A 26,397-nucleotide genomic window follows, 5' to 3' on the forward strand; every position below is an offset into this window, starting at 1 on the left:
TATATATAAACCAAGATACATTACATAGAGATGATGATTTATTTAGTTCAAATGAGATTACAATTGAAGTCAGAGGCAATAAATGGTTAACATGAGTAAAAACTTGGTTACATTCCCGATTTCAGCTTGATTTAAGGTAATGTCTAGAAAAAGTGTATGAAAATTCAAAACTATAAAGAAAACTTTATACTGGCAATCCCACTTATTTGATACATTGTGCACTACCAGTACTTCACCACTAAAGAACCCTTTAAATACCCATGTACTAAAAACCTGCATTAATTTAGCACTCCCCTACTAAATCTTTTAGATATTTTTAAAGTATAAAACATAAGTGTGGCATTAATAAAAATATTTAAATGATAACTATTCACTTCCATAATAAGGCACGTGTTAAATGAGATCATTTCTCTGGGACAGCAGAGGTTTACATTGCTGATAATGACAATCAGTGATGGAACAGTGACTAAAACATGGACAGCCTTAAAGGCAGACAGGCCAGGTTATGGACTCTAGGTGTATTGGATGTTAGTCGGACAGAGATTGGTGGATAGCAACAATGGAATTTCAATCGCTGACTAGGGATTGGCGGGTGGCAGTAATAAAACTTCAGTTGCTGGCCAGGGATTGGTGGATTGGTGGTTGGAAGCAACGCACATGCTCCACTGGCATGTTCTCTCCATCCCCAGATTTCAGGTACTTGCTGAGTATGGCAAAGATCTCGTCGTTCAGTACCTGGAACTTGCGAATGCGGTCCACCATCTTCTTCAGAGGCTGTGGATTGGAGAACATTGAAGTCAGTGGACAAATCATGTGACACAGCAGTTATAATAATGTAGAACCACAGGTGCAGATCACCCTCCTCACCACTCTTACCAGCAATACGATCATTGGCTACAACAGACTTAGCTTTTGTAAAGCAGAACAAATAGCTAAATTCTGGACAAATAGGGTACCTCACAAGGTTCAATGCAGGTAAAAAATAACCAAAATTCAGTAGAAGATTAACAAAGTGGTAAATGAGGATTTTTTTCACTTAACAGAATTTCAATTCAATTTATGAATTGACAGGATTGTATAGATCTTTCACCTCATCTCTCACTTCAGCCACTGCTGTTATGACAAACTACTTGCCAGTTACCCCAATGCACCAAAATTCATATATCTGTTCAGAAAGGGAAAGGAAGTTTTTTTGGTCAGGCTGAGAAGTCATGTTGGCAATCTGGCTAGCGACACCAAGGTTACAATCATTTATTCATGGTGACGAACCTTAATGATATTGGTAACCTAAGAGTCACAATCTAAGGTTTCATGATTAATGAAAGACTGGAACTTTTATCCTACCATCCAAGAAGAGTATAACCACTGACAGGTTTTAGGCTCTGGTCACCCTTGACTGAGATGATGTCAGGCATGGTTTACCAAAGTAGATTGATAAGACAGTATGACGCAGAATCTAGATCCAGTTACATAGATTAATGGGATTAACTAAACTAAAAGGTAATGCACACAAAAAATGCCAGACACAAAAACCAATGTGGGCAAAATGAAACAAGTCCACACACCCTAAACACCACTACCTATATGAAATTATTACTCACCGCAAACAACATAATCACAACCACACATACAAAGTCCTGACAAAGACCCAGCGTTAGTCAAAGCTTTTATCGTGTTGACTGCGGTGAGCAATACATCAACGATTTAGGGAGCAGCATTTGCAGTCTCATTGAGATTCATTCCACTGCTTATCTGTTGTACATTTTCACTAAGCTTAAAATAATGTGGTTCTCTCTCCTGAAAGATACCATTGCCATTTGAATAAGTTTGATATTCAGTTTTAAGACAACACGCCCAATATCACGCCGCACTAGGAACAATAATTCTTCAGTCACGTACAGCTGAATGTAATTTAGAATGACATGCCTCAAGTAGGCTCTCAGCTCTATTCAAAGACCGTTCTGAGAGAAGACCCCAGTGGGATGTAGCCAACTAATGGAAATCCTCCTGTTAAGTCAATGCTGAGTGGTTTTCACAGGAAGGCATTACCATGGAGATACCACAGAACTTGTTTTACAAGTTCTCACACGGCTACAAAGCGAGAGATTGAGCTAGAATTTATTACTTTTTTTTTTTTATGGGAAAAAAATCTAATGGTATGCCAAACCTTCTGGAATGAAGATTGACTGTGAAATGCTTCAAGGGACATACCACACATGAAAACAGCCTCTTTGGCAGGCTGTCGCTTAAAAAAGAAATGTGTTTTCATTTTATTTATTTTATTTTATTTAAGCTGTTGCTGATCCTTCCCACTGAGTACCAACAGACACAAACAAATTGAATTTTATTTTCTGGAATCTCTCAGAACAGGATGTACGTTTGTGCTCAGCAGGGAGTTCATCCATAAGTCACATTATATGAGTGCACTACAAATCACAGTCTGCATGTTGGTGTGTTTGCCCTTCAAGACCAAGTTGTTTTGCCCAGTTAAATTACACAAGGGCGCGTCATTCCACAGTCCTGAGAGGCAGTAGTGTCTTCAGGTTTTTGTGGTTTCCTTTCAGTCAGCCTTCAATTAAGGCCTTGAGAACAAGGTATGTGGATTCTCTAGCCAACCATAAGTGAAGCACTGGTGCTGGAACACAGTGAAAAACAGGAGACACTGCGGTCCTCCAGGACTGGATTGGATTGGACTGGGCGTGTGTGCTATACACCTTAGCAAACACACAGACACATTACAGCAGTACATCTCATAATACTGCACGAAAATAAACTTTACTGAGGGGGGTGGGGTGGTTGTTATTCATATGTGCTGGTCACTCACCACACTCTTGATGACCTCGTCTTTGCCATCATGTTTCTGGACCTTCAGCAGGTGGTAGCTAAAGTCCAGGATGTCAAACCGTCTCTGTTGGCCAAGGAGGGCGATGATCATGCAGCCAGCCCAATGGAGCCCATCCCCAAAACACTGTCTGAGAACCAGAGAACCACAGACGAGATTATAACCAGTACAGCCCGTCCCCAAAACACTGTCTGAGAACCAGAGAACCACAGACGAGATTATAACCAGTACAGCCCGTCCCCAAAACACTGTCTGAGAACCAGAGAACCACAGACGAGATTATAACCAGTACAGCCCGTCCCCAAAACACTGTATGAGAACCAGAGAACCACAGGCTAGTCTTGTTCCACTTTGACAAGTGAATTTGAATTTAGTTCATCTGAATTTGTATTTCATAATTTGAATTTGTATGTAGGTTTTTAAAACCAAATGCTGTGATTTGAATCTGAATTTCAAGACTTTAACTAGCTACAATAACGTTGTTATTATACACGATATAGTGCTTTACAGACAGTAGTCTAAAAGTAGAGTTTGACAGATTGTTGTGGCTCTGAGCAGAAAACCTCTAGACCTCAGGAACAGCCAATGAGAAGCAAGTGACGCACTGCAGCAATTGATGATATCTGCGAGCAACTGCTTTTCCTAACTGCCCGGTTGTTCACAAACTGAGAGCTTTCGGAGATCCGAAAGCCATTGGAGTCTGAATCTTCTGGAGAGTTTAATTAGAATTTCTTTTAACATTTTTGAGACTTGAAAGGTTGAACACTGCATGCAAATTTCTTTTTACTGAAGTACTAGAAAAACAGTTCATATTCAGATTCAGTTGTCTGGTGGCAGAAGATTTACATCACAGGTCTAATTAAGCAATCAGGAAGCAGGAAATTGGCATAAAATACAGAAATAGATATGACCCTCCAGTAACGAAGTACACCGCTCCTAAAGCCTGATTTATGCTTCGTCATACAACCCTTTCAACAAGTGTCGTGTGACAAATGAAAGTGTCACACAAGGTTTTGCATTTCAAATTTGGAAATGGACTGTGGAGAGGGTTCTGTTGTCTATGGTAACGAGACACCAAACTGCTGAAGTTAACATCCGCGAAAACATTTCGGCGCCCGGGGAAATTACAGAGAAATAGAAGAGGAATAAATTTAATATCTACTTTAATTTAAGAAATGATGCAAACAGAAAAAAGAAGGCGGTCTTTCACGCAGATAAACCGAAAATAATGACCTATCCATGGCAATGAATTCTGGCATTCCATTTGGCTGTCCAATCAACATTGTGCAACAAAGTATGAAGTTCTGCGACAACAAAATCGGTGCGCGACACTGGAAAAAAAGTGTTGTGCGACACTATTTTCCTTTGAAAATATGTAAATGCTGTCATGCGACACTTGTCGAAAGGGTTGTGCTACAAAGCATATATCAGGCTAATGTCCATGCTCATGGAGCACCTCCCAGATCAGGCCTCCTACTCTCAGATGCTTTATGATCACTAGCGCTGGTGCACAGGAACAGGTCAGTCACTCACTCCACGGTGAACTCATGGGCGCCGACGGGGATGCAGTAGACAAACTGCATGGCGCTCCACAGCCGGTGGAACTCCACGCACTCGTCGACATGCATCACTCCGTTGCCCGGCAACGGCCCCCGCCAGGTGGGGTCGTCGAGGAAACCGCGCACGCGGGTCAGGATGACCTCGAACATGGACAGGCCGCAGCACAGCCGCTCTTTGGTCAGCAGGTCCCCCTCTCTGGCGATGGCGATTTGCTGTGGTGGAAAGCGGAGAGAAACAGGAAGGAAGCTTGTGAGCAGGTTCAGCAGAGCAACTCCATTACTCTTCAAGTGTAGTGAAGTCTGCATGGACATGGGGTTTCTTAATTCCTTTGCAGAAAAATAAGTTTTTATTTTAAGTGGTTTTTAACTCGATTGCAAAGTGGGGAAACGCACACACACACACACACACACACAATCTTCCATCACACAAACACACATTTCCTCATCATAACCATATACATACACCTCCCCATCACACACAAGTAAATAAACACAGACACACGCACTCCTTTCTCAAACATACTCTCTCACACACATCAACCTCCCAGCTTCACCTCAGCACATTATAGTCAATCAATAACCAATCAAGTCACTCCGACTACTTGCATGACATCTAGCCTATTCAAAAAATAAACTGGTTGTGGTCGATGCAAGAAACCGCAGGAATAAAGCTTTTCAGCAGTATATTTCTACAAAAGAACAGCAGGATATCCTTGGGGAGAAAATGAGCTTGTGTTCACTCACATTACAGGAATGTGTAACGTCCCTAAAAGCATTCACATTTAAAAACAATGTATATAGTCAAAAAATGTGAAGGCCCACGGGAATTATAATGCATATATAATTAGCCAAACATAAATCAACACAAAGCAAAAATATTTTATTTTTGTTCCTGTAATGGTTGTTAAAAATGCTACAGTATAACTGAAAAGGAGCGACTGTACAGCTGTGGGGGTCCTGCAGTACCTGAGGGGTTCCCAGGCGCTCAATCAGGGGCACCAGGTGCAAGGCGGTGTACTTGGTCTCTAAACGCTTCATCTTAGCATCCAGCCGCTCCCCCTCTGCAAGGAGAGAGTGAGAGGAGAGAGAGAGACGCTGTCATTGTTTACCCCTCTCCCATACAGAGTCACTATGTACCGGCACAGTCACTTTTTCCAACTTGCCCACTAAATGTATCTCCCTTTACATACTATATTTTCTTTATTTGTACACTAATTGTATTGAATCAATCGGTCTCAATTTTTTTAATGTCACGCCAATTCAGTTGCTCGGTCACTGTGTGTGCTTCACCAGCAAAGAGAGGAAGAGCCACTCACAGACACATGACATGCCTACCTTTAACATGGACCCGGGGTAGAATGTTCTGGAAAGGAGCAGCGTGCAGCAGGTCACACACCTCTTCCTGGGACTGTGGAACAAAGCCAGAGAGAGGATAAATGGTGTGTACTGACCAATGAGGCAAACCACCATACACCAAACAAGAGGTGAATCTGTATTTTGTGTTTTATTTTTTTTTTTTACTGTCTGGGCTACTAATGTTGTTTGGCTCTGAAGGAGTGGCTTTGTAGACAAACTCACAGACGCACGTTATGTATATTTTAAACTTGGGGGGGGTGGAGGGACTTGTATGGTCCATCTGTCTTGCATATGGACAATGACCTTATGAGAAGGTCTGATATGTGTGAGGGGGAATAAATCCATATTGAAAACACAGGAAGAAAAAAGATGAGTACAATCCAATATACTTGGGCTTTCAATCAGAAGAGATTACATCACACTTCTCCTTTCCTCCAAAACTGCCTCCATAACATAATCAATGATGCAGTCAAAACAGATGACATTGTAAACAGAAGCTAAACATACACTATATGACCAGAAGTATAGAAATGGTTTTGTCGAGATCGGTGTGGAAGAACTTGGCTGGCCTATGCAGAGCCCTGATCTGAACCCCATCACCTTTGGGATCAATTGGAAAGGCAACTGCAAGCCAGGCCTAATCGCCCAAGCAGTGCCCGACCTCACTAATGGTCTTCTGGCTGAATGGAAGAAAATCCCTGCAGCAATGCTATAACTTCAAGTATAAAGTCTTCCCAGAGGAATGGAGGTTGTTATAGCAGCAAAGGGTGGACCAACACCATGTCCATAATTTTGGATGAGATATTGGATATCAGGGGTCCACATACTTTTGGCCATGTAATGTACCTAGATTACTTGTGTGAAAAGAACATGCCGATTCCTGCAGGACACAGATGGCTATGGGTAAAGACACTGCTACATAGTCTAGCTTTGGGAGCAACAACATATTGCATATTTCTTTAATTTGAACAAAAGTAACAGCTTGAATAATTGATTTCCTTCTGTGAAGCCACCTTTTTGTTAGATAAAATCAGAATACATTTGGAAAAAACGTTAAAGGACTTTCAGCTGTGTTCTGGCTTGCTGACAGCAGATGGCACTAATATTCTACAAAGTTAAATGTCAAAAGTTTTTCTTCATTGCAAGTCTTTGAAAATTTTTGAAAAATGCATTAAAATACAACTATAAATATTAAAATGAACAATAAAAAATACAAATACTATGAAAATAAGCCAATTTATCCAGGCGTATGGTAAAAGCAACAAAAGTTATATTTTTCCAAGCACATGATGGTCATTTGAAGACCCAAATTTGACTTCTAGTCCTTTGAAACTAGAAGTGAATATCCATTATAGAACAGACACACCATTTCAAACCTCTAGCTCTCCCATTCAGAAATGACATACTTCACACCAAGAAAATAAATTGTATTATTTTCCTGTTTTGAATTTGAAAAAAGTATAGGCCTACATCTTTGTTTTCTTGTTTAATGAATACTTTAAATGTTAGAAAAAGTAATTGCACCAGGACATGTATCTTATTTTTTCCACCAGTAGTGACCTTGGCTGGACTAAACTGTTTTCAAATTCTCTTTAAATCAGCACTGTCATGGTGGCTTTGACTGTAACAACCTTTCAAGCTACCTGAAACACATAGCAGTTAGTGGCAATTCTTCTTTATGTGCAAGCTTTGTGCTTCCTTTTGTTCTCTTTTTAGACAACTAGAAATCCCCACCCCTTCGCCACAGCTCGACTATATTCAGAAATTTGGGGGGGGGGGTTACTGAAGATGAATAAAGACCTGATGGAGGCGGAAGAAGGAGCACGCCGACTTCAGTCTCAGACAGAAGAACGACTGATTCAGGCAGACAGCGCCAGCTGTTCACATTCATACAAAGGCAATCCAAGCACTTTGAATATGAAGGTGGCGGTGATGGGTACACTGGGTAGAACGTAGCAAGTCTTCTGCTCTAGATGATATCCATGCAACCTTTACACCACCCCTCTCACCTCAAGAGCGCTCATTTCCAAACCAGCGGTTTCTCAATATGCCTTTGCAATCGAATGGATTAAACACATATGCTTTTGGACATCTGTGGTTTTGGTTTTTCTTGCAGCCATTCAGTTAAAAACCAAACGTATTGTATTTAAACATGGGTTTCCCCTCCCAAAAGTGCAATCTGTATTAGTGTGCATGTAAAAAGGGAAAAAAGGTTGAGGAATTCAGTGTTTCCATTGATTGAGGCCTTTTTTCATAAATGTCACCAATAAATTTGCATTTGTGATGCACTTCGACCTCATCCTGATTAGTAACATTTAGGTCTCTGGAAAGCCAGGCCCAAATGTCAAACCATGTGTGTGAATGTGCGTGTGCGTGCAAAGACACCAAGTCTGTCATCAAGACATGAAACAAGCCAGAGGCCAAATCACTTTCTAGAGACCCAAATGTCAAATTTTACTGATCACGATGAAAGTGCATCACACATACAAATTTATTGGTGACATTCATGAAAAAAGGCCTCATTCGACAGAAACATTGAACTTTCCAATCTTTCTCCCCCTTCACAAAATGCAGATAATTAACTGAGCCATTAGAAACAAGCTGCGCGTCGCTAATGCACTCTGTCTCAAAGCTGCCAGTAAAACTGCCTCATGACTCAGCCACACAGACACAATCACACAATCAGAGCTAAAAGGTCAGACTTAAGGCATGATTGTATCAGGACGCAACTCCTCAATGTAACAATGACATCTGCACTGTCACCAGAGCACTTACATTTACGCCATTCAGCAGATGCCCATACCCTGATAAAGTTTACACTACAAAGATTACATTTGAACTCACATTCCATTTATTTCAATCCATTTACACAGCTGGATGTTTTTACTGAGGCAATCAGGGTTAAGTACCCTGGCTCAAGGAATAATGGCAGCACCCCAGTTGGGAATAAAACCCACATTTGAGTTACAAACCAATTCATTAGCTATTAAAGTACAGCACCACCCCAGAAAAACAAAGGTAGCACACTAAGCTACAGGTCTTAGTACTTGTAACAGTGTATTAACCCAGTGATACTGTGGCTCCAGTGTGAGCACTGTGTCACTTCCTCGGCTAAATCCCATGATGTTACATGACAAGGGTATCAGGGATATAACAAAAATTCTATTTTTATTTTGTCAGTTCAGCAAGTGAATTGAAGTTCTTTTTTTTAAATACCCATAATGTTCTCCAGGTTTTTTCAATTAACAATGTCATTTAATTACACTGATGTATTGTACGAATTTTTCATTATGTTTCCTTGCTAAACGCTAAATCAAGACTCACTGTGGTGCTATAAGAAGCAGCGCAAGCATCAAATGCTTCGGAGGAGCGCACATACTTGCCTCCGCTCTCCTGACTCAATAGCACAGGTTACAGCAATGAATGCTCATATACAAACGACTGGGCATTCCAAATAAGGGAGAACAAAGGGTGAAAAGCATTTAAAAAATGAAGAAAAAAGCATGTAACGCTGGTTATCCATGCACAATATCACCAGGAGTTTGACTGTAAAAAATGTAAAGGCAGACGGTCCTCTGGGGGAGTGCGTAAAGAAAAGGACGGAAAGCTGAAACGGGAGTTCATTAAACAGTCTGAGCTGTATCCTGACGCAATCTACGTGCTGCCATGTTTCTATGGCAACATTCTATTTGGCCAGGCGGAACAGGTGGCTAAAAACAAACACTTTGTCCTTGTACGTACAGGTGGGCTAAGGTGAAAAACAGAAGAGTATTTAAAACTACAGGGGTACATTTCCTAAGGGAAACGCAGTGCGCGAATCGTACGCAGTTGTCAGGCGATGAAATTTGACGAGCAGCTTCCAAAGGGACTGTCAGATAACCATACCATACTGAGTTTCGTAGAGATCGGCCACATCCCCTTGGATTTATAAGCCATTATGTCATACGCCATGCCCATGCCCACAAGGACCGATTTCCCCCAAACTTGATCTTGTCACTAATATCTAATATGTGCACCTACTTTTGTTTCATTCGGCCATTCGCCTCCTATTGATTGATCTTGAAATCCCTTTAATTGCAGTGTGAGGAACCTTTAACGTTTACATAGCACAAACCTTTACAGAGTTGTAACCAATGTTGTCATAGGGCATGCCCTTTTTCAAGCTCAATGATCAATGGCCATGTTGTTTATCCTTCAGGCCAGTTAATCTGGGTCCAATGAAGCTGGGCAGCACGTTTGGTGCAGATCAGCCCACAAATAAAAGACCCATCAGAGAAAAGCAAACAGCGAAAAATCCATCAGACAGACCTCAGTGGTTTCATTTGTAGAGCTGATTCAAGAGATTATGTGAACCCAGCTTCATGGAAATCTTACTGTGTGTCTTTTAAAGGTGCAGAATTTGGATCTTTAATGCTAGTGCCACCTCATGGCCAAGTAAAGTTATATTGGACTTACTTGACCATATTGCCAAAGCTCAGGTCGGGTCATTTACCATCTCATTGAAATTGCCATCTGACATTTCTGTGTGATGTTCCCTGACTCCATCTGCCGGGTCTTTGTGGTCCCCCTGTTCTTGTATGTTGGCAGGAGGAGTCAGGGGAATCGTTAGCGCAATTGAGACCCACCTAGGCCCGGTGCATCCTGGTGCATAAAAGCGGGAGTGTCAGCTGGGCTCTCGCTCTCGCTCTCCCTCCCTGCCTCCCAGCCGGCATGAGGTTTTGTTTTCTTTTACATTTGTGTTGTTATGCACCTCACAACACTTTTGCTCTATACATTTCACGGCACCCTATCACTTAAATGACTGGTTTCCTGACGAACCTTTCTTTATTTCTTATTGAATTCTTTTGAAATTTGAATCCTTCATTTCCAGTGACTCCCTTCTTGTTGCAACTCCTGAGTTGTAACATCTGCCATTCATTCTCTATGAAATTTTTGATGAACGTTATATACTTCAGAAGCTATTCAGAATTTCATAAAGTTGCATACAAAACTGATGACTGATGAGAGTAGGATTGGTGCGGCCAGCTTGAAAGCTGCCCAAGGAGAGTGGACAAATTTGGGAAGAAAATATAACGCACATTTATGTATAAAAAGTTGCCTGCCCGATAATGATAGCGTGTTGCTACGTCAGCATATGCCACAGGTCCCAAGCACAGCGGGGACCAGCACACACAGCGGGTCCCGAGGACCCATTTTTTGGAACCCGTGGTATAGGAGGCACGGCTGTGGTACGTACCAGGCTCTGCTCACTCAGCAGGCAGAAAAGTATGGCGTTTCCCACTTCCCGCAGGTTTTGGAAACACACAGTCTTCAGCTCGGCGTACTCCACGATGTCCTTCAGCTGGTGGTGGAAGAACTCCAGGATTCCTGCGGGGGCAGCAGAGGGAACCGTGAGGGAGGAGCCAGACCTGCTACAGGTCAACACCCAGACATATACCACCTCCACCTCTGTATCATGTGACCATTTACATTCAGCGATCACGCTATGCTTGGTGTAAATAACCACATGTATGCATAGGAGTGGCTGTATACACCCACTGTGACATGACTGCTGGATATATCAAGTCACACCTTGCAGGGGGTTTAAGCCAGGGCCATTAAACGGGTGGCCCAGGGGCCAAACACGACCCTTCATAGACATACCCTGGGCCCTTTGATCATTAGGAAACACAATTTAGAATTAAGTATCAAAAGGCATTAAAACAATAGCATTAAAACAATGTCCAGGTCTGAATCTATGTCCAGTGTCTGCATTATGCCCACTGGTGACATGATACTCCACAACAGTTATGAATATTTTATACACCTACTTTTATGCACATAGGTAGATTACATCTTATTCTTTCGTTGTTTTTTTTAAAAAATAGCACACAAAAAATGTTTGGCCCATATGCACCATTTTTATTTTGAACGTTTGACCAAGAATGACAAATGAATGAAGAATTCTGGTGTAGATGCTAGCAAATTGCAGAACTGTCTAGACTCCCTGCATTGTGTGACTGAATTTATTCAGTGACCACGTTACAGAATAAATTACAATGATTAGAGTTAAAGTGTTAATCATTCTGTGAATAATTGTGCAGACCAAGGCTTTTTTTGGTTCACCGAGACCTTTTGATGTGCTGGGAGCGTACAGTATAAACGAACCCCTTTGTATTTTCTTTTCTGTGCGCAGTTGCAATCGCGGAACAACCACTAATCATTTCTGCTAATTGTGCTTTGAAGACTGTGCCCATTTTATTTCTCCTGTCATGTTAGGGAACACGCAATTCCAGGCGCGGAGGTCAGACAGGCGTCTGGGGTCGAGACGCCACACATCAGCTGAGTCAGCTGACTCCAGCTCAGGGTCTTTGGGCGAGCGATAAGGGCCCCAGGGACAAGGGTTCGTTGGCAGCTTTAGTATTCCCCAAGAAAGCACACGCGCATTTGTGGTCTATGCAAGAACGTCTCATAAGAACACATCTTGTACCCTACACAACATCTGTGCACACCTGTTCACCGGTTGTTTAGCTTGTATACAACTCAACTGAATTTCGCAACATAATTCAGTTGTACTATAGAGACCATAGACTTTCAATTTCTGAAATCGAAACATGAGATTGATGAATTGCTGCTGAAAATATACCAACTACACCTTATAAACCGCTAAAAAAGCCAGAACAGTCACTCTCATTAAAAGGCGCATGAAGTCAGAAGCCGTATGTGAGATGGTCCTGGTCCTCCAAGCGTGAGTCCCTTGTCTGAAGCATGCCAGACCTTAGGCATGTGAGCGAGTCCCGAGTTGTGAACACACACAGGTATGCGCAAACACACACAAGCTCATCAGAGCAGGACTCAATTCCATTTCTATTCAGCAAATTTTAGGAAATTAGTTTAAATGCAATTAATTGATCGCAACAAAAAAAAGTTCCCAAAGCAAATAGTATTTTTTTTTATTGGCATTCAAAATGTAATGTAATGAAATTCTGAACAAATGCGATAGTGAGCCAGGGCTTGCGCTGGTAACCAGGTACTTTTAATGTGAAATGCTTCCACCCTGTGGATACGGTGGCTTGCTGCTATAATGAAGACATTTAAGGACTCACAAGAGTGTGAGCGCTGCTATAATATGCCCTTTTATAATTGGCCAATTTATATATCAAAGAGCACTTCAAGCCTAATGGCAAATGACCCCAAGACAACAGTAAATTAATTACACTTATTTATTCTTAAATTACTCTTCACACACAGGTTCTCTGCTGACCTCAGTCTGATAATTATTTGAAACACCTTTAAAGTGCCCCTCCAGATGCCTTTTAAAAAATAGTCCTAATAACCTAAAAAAAAAAGGTTATTAGGAATACTGTAATTTGCATATCTTTGCACAGTGGACCATGATAAGTTCAACATTTATGTGACATCCAAAATTTGGCTTATACATTTCCAACTTAGATCTGAGGGACGTACAGAGAAGCCCTCCATCTACAGTGAAATAACGTGGAAAAAGTCGCTCTACACAAAAGTCAATCTGTATAGTGAAAGTCATGCTTCCAACAGGAGTTAACCATTTAAAAAAAAAAAAACATTTTTGAGTGAAGGGGGTCTTTAGCACTTTAGATGCAAACATTACAGAAAATATCTAGACATGTCTAGCTGCGCCAATATTCTGATTGTACCTTTTGGCTACCAAAATGTATTGTTGGAGAAATCTCAAGGATCTATGTCATATTTTACTTCAACTCTTCACAATAAAATTTTACGTGAAACTCTTGAGAGTAAAGTTTTACCCTAAAGAGAGTTAAAATATTTAGAATACGTATTCAACCCAGATCAGCTGCTGTGCGATGTAGCAGTTTGCACAGACAATGTCAGGATCTGGGTATACTCAAGTGAGCTGTGTGAGCTAGTGCTAGCCAGTTCTCCTTGCTTTTCTCCCCAGCAACTTCCAGTCTTCAGCGGTGCTCGTTCACACCTTCTCAAGACCACACTTTTGAACCTTCCAATCCCCCTGGTCCTGACTGGGACAGCAAGGGTAAAATGGCGTGGTCATGGTCAAAGGGGGTGACCATGACCGTGCTGCCAGATCACGTGTACCTTGCTAAAGAAACATGAATGTTAGCATTCATCTCTCAATAACTTGAACACAAAGGAGGCGTTTTAGGCAAGGGATTTATAGGGATGTTGACACCTATGAGGCCCAACAGGCAACAAGCACATGGGCCCACAGTCTGAGTCTTTGGCCTGAGGCTTCAGGCTCAAACTCATCTGAGCTTTAGGCTTAACCTGAGGTGTGCCCCACAGCAGACAGCCCAAACCCTTTTATTACACAGTGGACACAGAGCTTTAGCGCAGCACGACTCTTAAGGCTGTCCTACCACCACCCACTGGTGCCACACCCGAAGACCCTTACCTGGGGAGCCATACTCATGACGGGGCAGACGGCAGATCTTGGGCATCACCTCCATCAGGGTCTTGACGTACTGCATGATGGTGCCCTGAAGCTGAGCAGGACAGAAGAGGCAAGCTTCAGTCAAGAGTACACACATACCGCATAAGGAGAGGTATGGTCAAGCCAGGGGAGATTGACACCAGACTGAAGAGAGGTATGGTTTCATAAAAGGATGTATAACACATGTGGCCTGTATACAGGCCATCTGTAAAGCCGTCAGGCTCCCAGACCCTTCAGTATCCTTATGTAACTATCCACAGTACCCTTCAGTATCCTTCAGTAACTATCCACAGTACCCTTCAGTATCCTTCAGTAACTATCTACAGTACCCTTCAGTATCCTTCTGTAACTATCTACAGTACCCTTCAGTATCCTTCTGTAACTATCCACAGTACCCTTCGGTATCCTTCAGTAACTATCCACAGTACCCTTCAGTATCCTTCAGTAACTATCTACAGTACCCTTCAGTATCCTTCTGTAACTATCTACAGTACCCTTCAGTATCCTTCTGTAACTATCCACAGTTTCAGTAAACTATCCACAGTAGCCCTGTATACGCCATCGTAACTAGCTCCAGTACCCTTCAGTATCCTTCAGTAACTATCTACAGTACCCTTCAGTATCCTTCTGTAATTATCCACAGTACCCTTCAGTATCCTTCAGTAACTATCCACAGTACCCTTCAGTATCCTTCAGTAACTATCTACAGTACCCTTCAGTATCCTTCTGTAACTATCTATAGTACCCTTCAGTATCCTTCTGTAACTATCTACAGTACCCTTCAGTATCCTTCTGTAACTATTTACTGTACGCTTCGGTATCCTTCTGTAATTATCAAAAGTACCCTTCTGAAAGCATACTTCTGTATTTATCTGCTGTACAAAAAAAGTGCCACTGTGAAATGAGGCATGGTTCAGAGTAGACATACCACAGTGAGTAAGCAATACTTCAGTCAGGAATGCAAATATATCGAAGGGCTGGTGGGTGGCACATTCTGTAAAGGCACTTTTCTCATGGACAGATGGGGCCCATGGTCTACTATCAAATCCAGACCATGGGGTAGTCTTATTTGTAGTATACAGAAAAAAAAATACACTTCAAGTACCACCAAACCAGCTTGCATAGTGACATTATTTTTTTATAAGGTCTACATATAAACATAATTTCTATAGGTCTTACACAAAATACATTTAGAAAACACAAATATGTGCTATTTTGCAAATGCTTCTTACCTTGAGCACATTAAATAACATACTAAAAATAAGACTGAATGTAAATAATATCATTAATATCATTATTAATAATAATACTAATAAAAATAATAATAATAATGAGGTAAAATACACATCTACAACCTCTGGAGGCATAATTTCACTGTGCAAGCTGCTCTGGAGTTATGTATGTGGAGTGTATTTTTATTAATTAATGTTTTTCATTTTTTTTTCTCAGTGCAGCAACAGACCTTATGCCAGCCACAGTAAAGCCAGCAACCATCAGGAATTTCTGTAAGTCTCTATAATATACTTTGTTGCTGCATGGCCCAATAGAACACCGTCAGACATGTATTTCACCATTTGGCCTCTCTCACCCATAGGAAGCTTCAAAGCACTCGGCCAGCATAGCCTGGAGATCAGAACGAACTGGACGGGGGTTAGCGATCTGAGGTGTGAATGTGTGTGTCTGCGTGTGTGTGTGTGTGTGTTACAGGGGGGTGTCCATGCCCCTTTCCTCTCCTCTTTTTCAGTAGATAAATTATGCAGCTTTCTTTTGGTTAAGTTAGTTTGGGCAACTTGGAAAGAAGAACTTTTGTAACAGTTAGTTGGAAGTGGGCGTCTGAGTCCTGCATCTCGGTCTGGCATTTGGAATATTCTGCCGTCTTTTGGTTTCTGCATTTTGGATTTCTTTGGGACAAATAAGCTGTGGTTTAGCATCTTCTTTCATTCATTTATTGTATGACTGAAACCTTTTTTAATTTTTTTAAGGTAGTTGAACCTCATCTGTATATTAAACATGAATATTTGTTGTAACTTAATAAATTTTAATCTGGTCGTGAGTTGTACATTTTGATAGGTCGATCCAACAGTTTGCTCTGCCTATCGACAAATTTAAATTTACCCAGGAATGCATTGCAGCAGGGTCAAAAGGTCAACTGTCTTTTGATTTGCCCACTTGCTTTGTAATAAGTGACCGTGGTGGAGGGTTTCTAACTGCAGCTTGCAAACAAACGCAACTGTGGAAGAAGGCATAGGCTGTGAATATACCCCAGCCTTTCTGATTTATTTATACACTCCTGACAGCTGTTTCTGTCTTTATTCATTACTGCTGCTGTACTCAAATTGCTGTACCCTGCCGCTGTACTAATTACTTTTAAGTTGGAGGCAATTTAAAACTAAATAATTAAATACAGTCTGACAAACAATATGCTTTGAGAACGTGTATAAATCTGCACATACTGCACTATGTACACTGTTCCCTGTTATCAGACTCCAAAGCAGCACAGACAAATGGCTGATAAATTGTATGTGAACGCAGCTTTTCAGTAAAAAGGTTCTGTGCTTTCTGAAAGCACTTAATGTCCTCAGCCATATTTATAATGGGTACTTCAGTGGTCATAAAGCCACTGCATTTTCATTTATTTATTTTTTATTTTTTTGCTCAACCCACGTACTCCATGACTGAAAATGTCTTCCTGTTCATTAACAGGAAGACGGCAAAAACAAGATATGGCTCTCACCAGGCTCTTGACGACCTTCAGCAGTTCCTCCATCACCACGGCGATACCCTGGTAACCCAGCAGCCTGCACATGGCCTTGATGTGGGGCGGGCCCACAAAGTGCCGGTAGAACCCAAATATGCTGCTGTAGGCCAGGTTCAGAGCCTGAGGGGAGAACGAGGGGAAGGATTAGAGGCCGGTACAATCGCAGACAAAGGGGACAGGTATTCAATGGGCACCATTCAAGAAAGCCCTGCTGAATGCAACAAGATCTATGGAAAGAAATTGATACAGGAGCGAGTAATGCGATGGGGCAGAGTTATCGGTGCAATGTTGCAGAACTGCATTCAGAGGGTCAGCTGAGGGACAACTGAGGAAGTATTTGATGCTTTTTCCACCACTAACACCCCCCACCCCAAACAACCAACTTCATCTTAAAACAACAGCATGAAGGGGGTTGCTGGGTGACCCATCCTGTTAGAGCACACTGTTCTAACGCGTTAAAGAGCCCCGAGGTCTGTTAGCGAATCTGGACTGTGTCAACATCGTGCTAACGATGACCCACAGCCATGCGGGGAGCGATTCAGGTGGCTGCGATAATAATTTAAATATTTAAATTATTATCAATAAACAAAAGAACAGAGTAAGCGTAAGGAACTAGAGTATCAACAAAATAAGCGCAACTAATGGTACAACAGAAAATGGCGACGATGAATGAATGAGTCATGCAGTCACTCACTGTCCTTCGGTTACATGTTGTGCAGCCAATGCCATAGAGTCCCTCTTTTATACATGAAAGGAAGCTGTCGCTGCTCTTGGACACTAAAACCCACGGCACATTTGCAAAAAAAAAGGTGTAACGCTGTGCTTGAATTGGCTTGTATCTCTCTCTCTCTCTCTCTCTCTCTCTCTCTCTCTCTAGGACTGTGCGCTGCTGGCATCACACAGCGTGCAGGAGGAGAGAGGGAGTCGACTGGGAGGGAAGCTCTCTGCCATAATCCTTTCCTTTTCTTCACTCCTTTCTTCCCTCCTCTCCCCCTGCACCTCATTAGATCACATCGTCTCTGCACGGTCACCTCCACGCGAGGCACAGCTCTTTTCCCTTCATCTTTCCATCTCTCTCCGCTCAGCCCATCTCTTACTCCTTCCCTCCGTTTGCTCCTCTCCTCTCTCTCGCTCGGGCACCAGGGGCAGGACACGGCTTCGGCTACACCGGGCACGCGGAGGGGACCCCGGAGCCCCAAACCAGCGGCCCGGAGGGGGGCACCAGGGTACCAGCCCCCTTTCACACCAGCCGGCACCTCCAATTACTGTAAGTCTCTGATCTCCGGTCACACCTGCACCTACCAGGGCTCAAACCCGCATACGGAGCCTCAACAGTTACTGACGAGGAGAGGGAGAGAGACAGAGGGGGAGAGGGAGAGAAAAAGGGGGCGTGAGGGAGGGAGGGAGAGAGACAGACAGACAGAGACAGAAACCGAGACAGACAAGGAGAGAGACAGAGAGAGAAGCTATGAGGATTCCGACAGCCTGAATTACAAACACTGTTAATGAAACAAGAACAAAGAAGGTGCCGGTAGCTTCCAGGTTTCAAGGTGCTCCGTGAACAGGCAGAGAAAAACCAACCGACTGTTACATGAAAGTATTTGATTGAACTACTGATAATTTTCGACCAGCCCGAATAGCATTTTAATCCTGGAAACATTCTCAGCAGCTTCACAGGAGAATCAACTGCCACCCCACTCCTCAATGGCTCCGATCTCATCTGCAGCCTACATCCTCTGCGGTTTTAATGGTAATCATGGAATACCATAATGTGGTCATTTTGTGATGTCTTTTCATATTTACTTATTATAGTGTTTGACAATTCTTTGATGTGTGACAAAATGCTGAAAATTGCCTTTCAGGTTTGGCATATACATTTATTCATTACTCTGATATTTCAAGGTTTTGATGCATGATAATATGCTGAAAATGAGCTGAAAGTAAGTATGCACTTCGGCTGTAGTTGCTTGTTCCTTTCTAGTGCTGTTGGTTGGAAATGAAATTGCATTTAGAAATGCATAAAAGTACTTTTTCAAATGCATGAAAAGGAACTTAAAATGCAACGTTAAGCTGAAATCAGCAGTGTCCACGCTCGCTGAACACAGAAATATTTCCTTCCCACTGAAATAGGGGAAGCATCCAGAAACGGTATGAATCAAGTTTCACATCAAAGTGTGTATTACGTTTTAAAACTGAGAAATGGCCTACAATGCTGAATTAAAATTCCTCAAGGCCTGGTGTTCTGAGACAGGAGTAGGAGGGGCAGTAGCCTACAAAACATTAGCATAGGCAGCTACAGTGCCCACCAAAAGCATGGGAAGAGTGGAATTAGTAGTTATTTTTGCAGTTCACTTGAGGCATTTGAGATGATGAATACGAGACAAAAGTACAAACAATCAGCTTCTATTTAATGGTATTTACATGCATTTATTTTTCCATTTTACAGAAATGGCTGTTTTTTGTGTCGATCCCCCCCCACCCTTCCCCCCTACCCCCACTCCATTTTCAGCTGTGCAAAAGTAAGTTAACAGAAAACCTGAAAGTAAATCGAAGCCATAAAGTCTAATATTTGGTGCCATAGCCTTCAAATGCAATAATTTCATCAAGCCTACAACCCACTGATATCACCAATCGTTTGGTATATTCTTTATAAATGCCTTTCCAGGCCTTCACTGCCGCTGCTTTTAGCTGATCACTGTTGAAATGTGTGCTCAATTGGGTTTAAATCAGGTGACTGACTTGGCCAGTCAAAACTTTCCACTGTTTCCCATTGACGATTGCTTTGGTTGCATAGGCAGTGTATTTGGGGTCATTGTCTTGCTGTAGGATGATGCGTTGGCCAATGAGGCTACAGGAATTTCTTTGTACAGTACATTTCCAGAAACAATTCTGTACATTTCCATATTTGCCCTAGTGCTGACAGCCTCCATTACATCATCAATAAATACGAGGGAGCCTGTTCTACAAGTTGCCATGCATGCCCAAGCCAGGATACTACCTCCTCTATATTTTCACAGATGAGGGGAGTGCTTTGGATCATGGGCTGTTCCTTTCTGCATAATTCCAGCTTTTCATCACACTGGTAAAGATTTATTTTGGTCTCTTCTGTTCCAAAACTCTTCAGGCACGTCTCTGCATTTTTCAGCAAATTCTAATCTGGACTTTCGATAATTGCTGCTGATGACAGCATTTGGATCTTACAGTGTAATCTCTAAAATTTTCCACTCCAAGTCTTCTGTGACTCATTATATTTTCGCCCTTGCCCTCTGGGGACTGCGTATGATGTCACTGTCCATTGTTTTAGGGTTTCTTTTCACAGCTTTTAGGATTTGTCTGTCATAAACTGCAGTTTTCCTCCTTGGCAGACAGTGTACGGTGCTATTTCTGAGTCCACCAGAGCATACTTTCTTTTTCCAAGACTTTCCAAACTGCTGTACTTGATAAATCCAGTTTTTGTGTATCCTACTCAATGCCTTTTATCCTCAAAGCTTACAGATTAGTTGTTTTTCAGCCATAGTTAATCCTCTGGTCTTCATGACGGTGTATGCTTTCTGACTCCAAATGCACTCTCCAAAGATGAAAACAAAAGGACTAGACACTCACTGCTCTTTTATGTGAGAACAATCCATCAAAAAGGAAACGTCTGAGCAACCGTTAACACCTGCCAGTCATCCAGTAACTTACTTTTGCACAACTGAAAATGGGGGTTTTTACACAAAAACAGAAGTTTCTATAAAATGGTAAAACATATACACATGTAAATTCGTGCTTTTGTCTCACACTCATCTTTTGATCTCAAATCCAAATGCCTAAAACCATTCCCACACTTTTGGCAGGCACTGAACATGAGCTCTGCGCACAGCACCAAATGTGAGCATAAAAAAAAACAGCAAAAGAAAGCCTTATTATACGGCTGTCCTTTTCTTGAGTTGCCTTCCAGATGCTGCCAATTATCAGCTACAAGTGTATTTTGTAGTTGCTGGCAAATTACCCATTGTCTGTTGCACTTTTTTTTCCCTGACAGCCCACAAAATGGATGCACTGCTGATTGGTTAAAGCATAAATCACTATGTTACTTATGTAAGCAATGCTGTCTCCAAAAGATCAAAACCAAATCCTATTGTAGTGGGCAGTATAATACTGTATTTTTCAAGACAAACTCATTTAAAATCTCGACTGAGAAAACAGGATTACTTATGCAATATTTGTTTTCTGTATACTGGGTCTTTAAAGGTCTCTTACAGTGAAAACATATTAGTATTTTGTTGTCACTGTTTTTTTACTTGACACTCGCTTTCCAGCAAAGAGATCCATAAGAAGCCTCGAGTTACTTCTCTACGGTTTGAGTGGCAAACCACAAATTGACTGGATATCTGTGGGGACTGAGCTAGCTACTGATTAATGTTCTTAAAAAATATCCTTCCAGGCAACACAGATTCCCATCCAGCCAATTTCATTGCCAAGATGAATTCCCCTGTGAATTAATCCATGCAAGCACACTTCCAGCTGTTAATTTGTACACCAGAGAGGAGGCAGAGCTTTCTGTGAACAGCATCGTTTTCCTCCCAAGAGAATAGAAATGCAAGTCTCCTCTCACAAGAAAAACTGACTTATTGCAGTTCAGTGTTTCCAGCAATGAGTTTCTTTCCCCCTTTAATGGCAGCTTGATCCCTAGACAGCAACACAAGATAAGAAAAGCTCAAGCCTTTTGAGTGTCTTTGCTGAAACACTGACCATCAATAAAATATTCCCTTCCAAATCCAACTGTGTTCCGTGCAAAAAGCACCCATTCATTCAACTACAACCAATTACAATTCACAATGACGGCCATTAGCAGATGCTTTCAGCCAGGGCAAGAAGGTGCACTTAACAAGGCTAGAAAACAAATGATGGAACTGAATGTGAACTGAACTAAAACTACTATGCAGCATTCATCTAACATGTTGAAAAACAGTATTTTAGTCTAGGAAGATTACTTTTTGGGTTTAGTAAATTTCATTTTTCAGCACTGTTCGCTGTATACTATATGGGAAACACCACGTTAGCCAGATAACGAATGCCGTTCTGAAATATTCACTGCAGGGTTTTTCAGACGCTTAAAAAGGAATGTCACCAATAAACATTAAAGATGGAACTACATATTAGAGACAGAATAAACCACGCCTTAATGTCTGGTCGAGTGCTACGGATAGTGCCACCAGTTAATTTCCTCCTGATTTTGCGCATGGTGCTTCAGTCCTCAGCCAGCTAAAGGCCACGATAGCCTCTTTGTCAAGCCCTTTCTTAAAAATTCACCCCATTTTACCACCTCAACAATACAAGCTGATAAAGCTACTGCCATTACTTAAGCACAGAAAATGATTGACAGCAATGTTTACAAGCAACACGCATGTTAAATTCAGTTTGATTACTTGCTACCATGGACAAGCTGCAGTGTTTTTATGTGTTGCACAGGGGCATGGCAGATTTTGTTAGAAGCAGCAGGAAATGCCCACATTAAAAATGAAAGCAGTTATATAACATTCAACTTGCATGAAAAAGATTTATTTGCAATTCTGATCCTGGAAAACCACAGAGCCTGCTGGTTATAGTTTTTTTCCTTAAGATCAGCGACAAATTCAGACCCAAGAAACGAGGTGACCGGAGCTAACAGCTTCAACTGATCAAGCGGACAGTGTGGATGTGACCATCAGCACAAATGCCCTCTCTGTCTTTCAGTGCTGCAGACTCTCAGCTTCCAGAAGTCGCCTTCCCATTGGAGGGCACCACGGGACAAAGACCCGGCCAGAAAAAAGCAGGAAGACGGAATGTCGCTAGCGGTGCAGGACATAACGGCCACCTCGGCCACCGTCGCCTGGTCAGCCGTCCCAGGGGGCTGCAGGGGGGGCTTCTACAGCGTGATGTACCACCCCAACTGGAACAGTCTGCTGACGGGCCACGCCCACCGGAACTTCCTGCGCGAGGTGGCGGTGCCGGCCGGTCAGACCAGCGCCGGCCTGGGAGACCTCAGCCCCCGCACCACCTACGTGCTGTGCGTGACGTGCCAGGCCGCCACGCCCGCCAGCCCCGCCCACCTCTCCCGCGACCGCTGCCGGGTCTTTAACACCCTGGAGGAGGAGGCGGCGCCCGGGAGCAGGGCATGGGACGGGGCCAGCGGCGAGCTGGCCATGGGGGTGTGGCTGGCCAGCACCATCCTGCTGGCGGTCATCGCCGGGGTCCTCCTGTATGGCTGCCTCCGGGCCTGGTGCCACTGGGAGCAGGACTGGAACGGCAAGGGGGCCGCGCGACGCCCCAGCTCCGCCTCCTCCACGGGGAGCCCCAGCCGGTCGGCCGTGACCCCGCCTCCTCGCACCTGCGCCCCGGAACAAGCGACGCTGTCCGCGCAGCCCGACCCACAGGAACCCCGCGCAACGCCTTAAACCCTCCCACCTGCCCCCGCGACTGCATTCCACAGTCCCATCGCTCCTTATACTACTGCTAGAGAGGCCTGCTGTTAGCTTATGGGACAAACTCCACATAAAACGGACACAAATTCAATGACATTTGGACCCTTGATGCTTTTATTGCTTCAGGAAGACCGCACTGTAGAGTTTAAAAGAAGCTGGTGTGGGGGGGAAAAAAAAGCATTTCAAAATGCTGTCTAATTTAATTGCAAGCCAGTAACTGTGACCCATTTTCTGAGCTTTTCAAAAAAAATGTCCAATGTCTAGTAAATGTACTTTGCTAAGAAAATAAAATAAAATAGAAATTTCACGTTGTGAATTATTTCAGATACAAATTAATATTCTACATCTAAACTTGACTGAAGAATAAAATAACAAAATTACCTTAATTACAGTAACGGTCTGCATTGAAATGTAAAGAGCTGGTCGGTAATGTCGGTAAACACTGACTATGTTTTCAATAAGGATGAGTGGCTATTCTGAGGCGCTGGGTTTGGAGGTCTGGTGGAGCTCTTTCATTCTTTGAAAACCCAATTCAGTGACCAAAAAGAAATCAAGGTGAAGCAACTGAAATCACCTGCTTGGACCGATGAACCAAATGCAGTCACAACAAAAACCAGCAGACCCTGCAGCGCTTCAGGACATCGGCTGGGGTGCCTTGGTCTCCAGAATATCCAGCACTGCATCACTCCTGGACTGGAACACCCCCAGGGTCTCCGTCTCTACAGCATGGACACTCAAATGTGGCCCTCGATTCCAAATACGGGCCTGGTTTTCTTTCCTCCCGGCTAATTAACTGAACCAATAGTGCGACACATTGGCCAGTCTTCACACCTCACTCCCAGGGAAAGGAAGGGTGGGAAATGGCAAGATCTCGGTCCTCGAGGAGGGCTCCAAAGCAATGACCTTTATATGAATTGGGCAGACTGACTCAAAATAAGAAATCACAAGTGCTTTTTAGCAGACCCGACTAAGGACGCTTCCCGAAGGCGACTTTTCAAAGCAACCCCAGCCCAGTGACCACCGGGGTCAGGTTCACTCCATCTCACCTCAGGAAATGAACTGCAATCCAATTCATTCACTGCAAATTCCTCACAGAACATTCTAGGTATTTTCAAGCCAGGAAGTGAACAGCAGTTCAAGCAGACAGAACTGGAATAGAAAAGCAATTACAGTACTTGATGCACTCTGGAAGAAACATTTTTTGCAGGTCCTTCAACATGACAAGGGCACAACGGGAATCCGCTCTGCCAAACTCTGTACCAGGCAGTTAAAAAAAGGACTGCAACGCATGATGCTTCATCAGCCTTTCAACCAAACAAACATTGACTAAGCTTTCAAAAAAGTGTGAAATTCAGTGAGATCCCACAATAATTTGTGTATCTAAATCCCAATCAAGTGGAAGGTTTTCATAAACCACTAATTAATTCAGTGCAACATATTAAATAGGATAAAAATAAAAATATAAAAATAAGGGTCAACTGCACTTGCATGAAGACAAACAGGTTATTTATATCCAGAGCTATAGACGAGGAAAGGGGAAATAAGACTCAGAACCAGGGCTTGACATTAACACCCACCAAATGCATGTAGAATTCAGCAGTGACATGCAACTCGTTCACTCTTACTAGCCACTTCAACAGGGGACCTCTTAGGGAGCATTTTTTTAAAAACATTTTTTGTAGTTTACAAAAGGCATTTTAAATATTTAAGTCAATTTGTGATGATACTACATACTACAACTCCCATGAGCACTGGGAACACACAGTGTGCTTATCCCATTGGCTATCCACTTTGCCCTCTGGCTTGCTCAGTAGGACACTGGGGGAGAAGGCAAACATGGCCTAAATCAAACAGCGAAACATGGCGCACAAACAAACATTTGTATATCTAATTACTTAGATTCATTGTGGTTCTCCAGTTCTGATCGTAAAATATGGAAGTGACAACAATTGCAACAGAAAAAAAATGGCTTGGCATGAACTTTGACCAAAAATGGATGAATGGATGTCCATTTCAAAGTCGCTTTATTTAGCACTGCAAAATAAGAAAAGCAGGCTTATCACAGAGAAAATGCTGAGTGCACTAGGACTTTGAAAAACTAATAGCCACAGTGGCTGGTGAGTCAAAAAGTTAATGTCAAGCCCTGCACAAAACCCAGGTGGTCACGAGAGATAGAGAGAAGAATGAACTAAGAAAACAAAGGACACTTCCATCAATACCACAAGACAGCTATGAGTCATTCTCTCAACAAAGAATCCTTACTGCTGACTGCCAGCAATAGCAGGCCAGACTGTTCAAACCGTGAACCGGTCAATAGAGATGCCCTCTTCCTAACACAAGAATGGACGCACATGCACATGCACACACACACACACACACACACACACACATAAACACAACAAGATACACATACAAGCACACACAGACTAAGGAACATTCATGCCCTGACACATGCACACTAACATGAAAGCAAAAAAGGTTTGAAACACCTTCTCATATTCGTATGGCTCTGAAAGCAGTTCGTAAATGAAACCCAATTTTCTAAAAACAGCTGGAGGCTGTGAGAAAGAGCCAGTGGCTGGCCAGTCTCTGTACCCGCCCACTTCATGTCATTCCAACCAATTGCATTTCATTCCTCCAGGTGTAATCAATGAGGCGCAGGAACTCTGCCTATCTGCACCTCTGCAGCCTACAAGGGGGGTAGGCACACAGCCTGGAGGTCATTGACGCACAATCCCACCACTTCTGCAGCTGGCCCTCACATACCCCTTTTCCACCAACGCAAACCTAGTTCTGGTTCTGGGCTGGTGCTAGTGCCAGTTCGCAGTTGGTTCAACTTGCGAACCTTCTAAGAACCGGTTTGCTTTTCCACGGGCTAGAGAGCCACATCACTACATCACAGTATACGTCTGTATACATCTCCGCTTTCCCAGCAACATCGTTACCTATTAAAATGTATGTCCTGTAAAAATACAGATAATAAACTGTCTAAATGTAAAAAAAAACAA

At 42.7% G+C, this 26,397-nt stretch overlaps 2 protein-coding genes across 4 annotated transcripts in view; one reads left to right on the top strand and one right to left on the bottom strand.

Moving 5' to 3' along the window:
- Nucleotides 1-25: 25 nt before the first annotated feature.
- The window catches only part of cyfip1 (cytoplasmic FMR1 interacting protein 1), a 68,472-nt gene continuing 42,100 nt past the window's right edge, over nucleotides 26-26,397 (bottom strand). The window contains exons 24-31 of one of the 2 annotated variants that reach the window (XM_064327001.1): nucleotides 16,920-17,063; nucleotides 14,147-14,237; nucleotides 10,994-11,124; nucleotides 5,737-5,809; nucleotides 5,368-5,462; nucleotides 4,376-4,614; nucleotides 2,825-2,972; nucleotides 26-774 (exon numbers count right to left, since the gene is read on the bottom strand). In XM_064327001.1, coding sequence (XP_064183071.1) covers nucleotides 610-774; nucleotides 2,825-2,972; nucleotides 4,376-4,614; nucleotides 5,368-5,462; nucleotides 5,737-5,809; nucleotides 10,994-11,124; nucleotides 14,147-14,237; nucleotides 16,920-17,063 — 1,086 coding nt within the window. In that variant the 3' untranslated portion in view covers nucleotides 26-609. Of the gene's footprint in view, nucleotides 775-2,824; nucleotides 2,973-3,045; nucleotides 3,095-4,375; nucleotides 4,615-5,367; nucleotides 5,463-5,736; nucleotides 5,810-10,993; nucleotides 11,125-14,146; nucleotides 14,238-16,919; nucleotides 17,064-26,397 lie in introns of those variants that run through there. The other variant, XM_064327003.1, reaches the window with a different exon arrangement.
- Nucleotides 17,710-23,694, top strand: LOC135250573 (fibronectin type III domain-containing protein 9). 2 transcript variants are annotated; one of them, XM_064327010.1, is made up of 2 exons: nucleotides 17,710-18,210; nucleotides 22,662-23,694. In XM_064327010.1, the coding sequence occupies exon 2, from the start codon at nucleotides 22,751-22,753 to the stop codon at nucleotides 23,360-23,362; it is 612 nt and encodes a 203-aa protein (XP_064183080.1). In that variant the 5' UTR covers nucleotides 17,710-18,210; nucleotides 22,662-22,750; the 3' UTR covers nucleotides 23,363-23,694. The 2 variants fall into 2 exon arrangements, with proteins under 2 accessions (XP_064183080.1, XP_064183079.1); XM_064327009.1 differs by lacking the exon at nucleotides 17,710-18,210 and adding an exon at nucleotides 18,271-18,693.

Source organism: Anguilla rostrata, chromosome 3 (genome assembly GCF_018555375.3).
Source record: "Anguilla rostrata isolate EN2019 chromosome 3, ASM1855537v3, whole genome shotgun sequence".
NCBI classification, from domain to species: domain Eukaryota; kingdom Metazoa; phylum Chordata; class Actinopteri; order Anguilliformes; family Anguillidae; genus Anguilla; species Anguilla rostrata.

Bases quoted from the DNA above. Each gene is read 5' to 3' on its own strand.
- LOC135250573 (XM_064327009.1), top strand. From the start codon at position 18,648: ATGGCTCCGATCTCATCTGCAGCCTACATCCTCTGCGGTTTTAATG. The intron at 18,694-22,661 runs GTAATCATGGAA...TCTGTCTTTCAG, and splicing joins CATCCTCTGCGGTTTTAATG to TGCTGCAGACTCTCAGCTTC.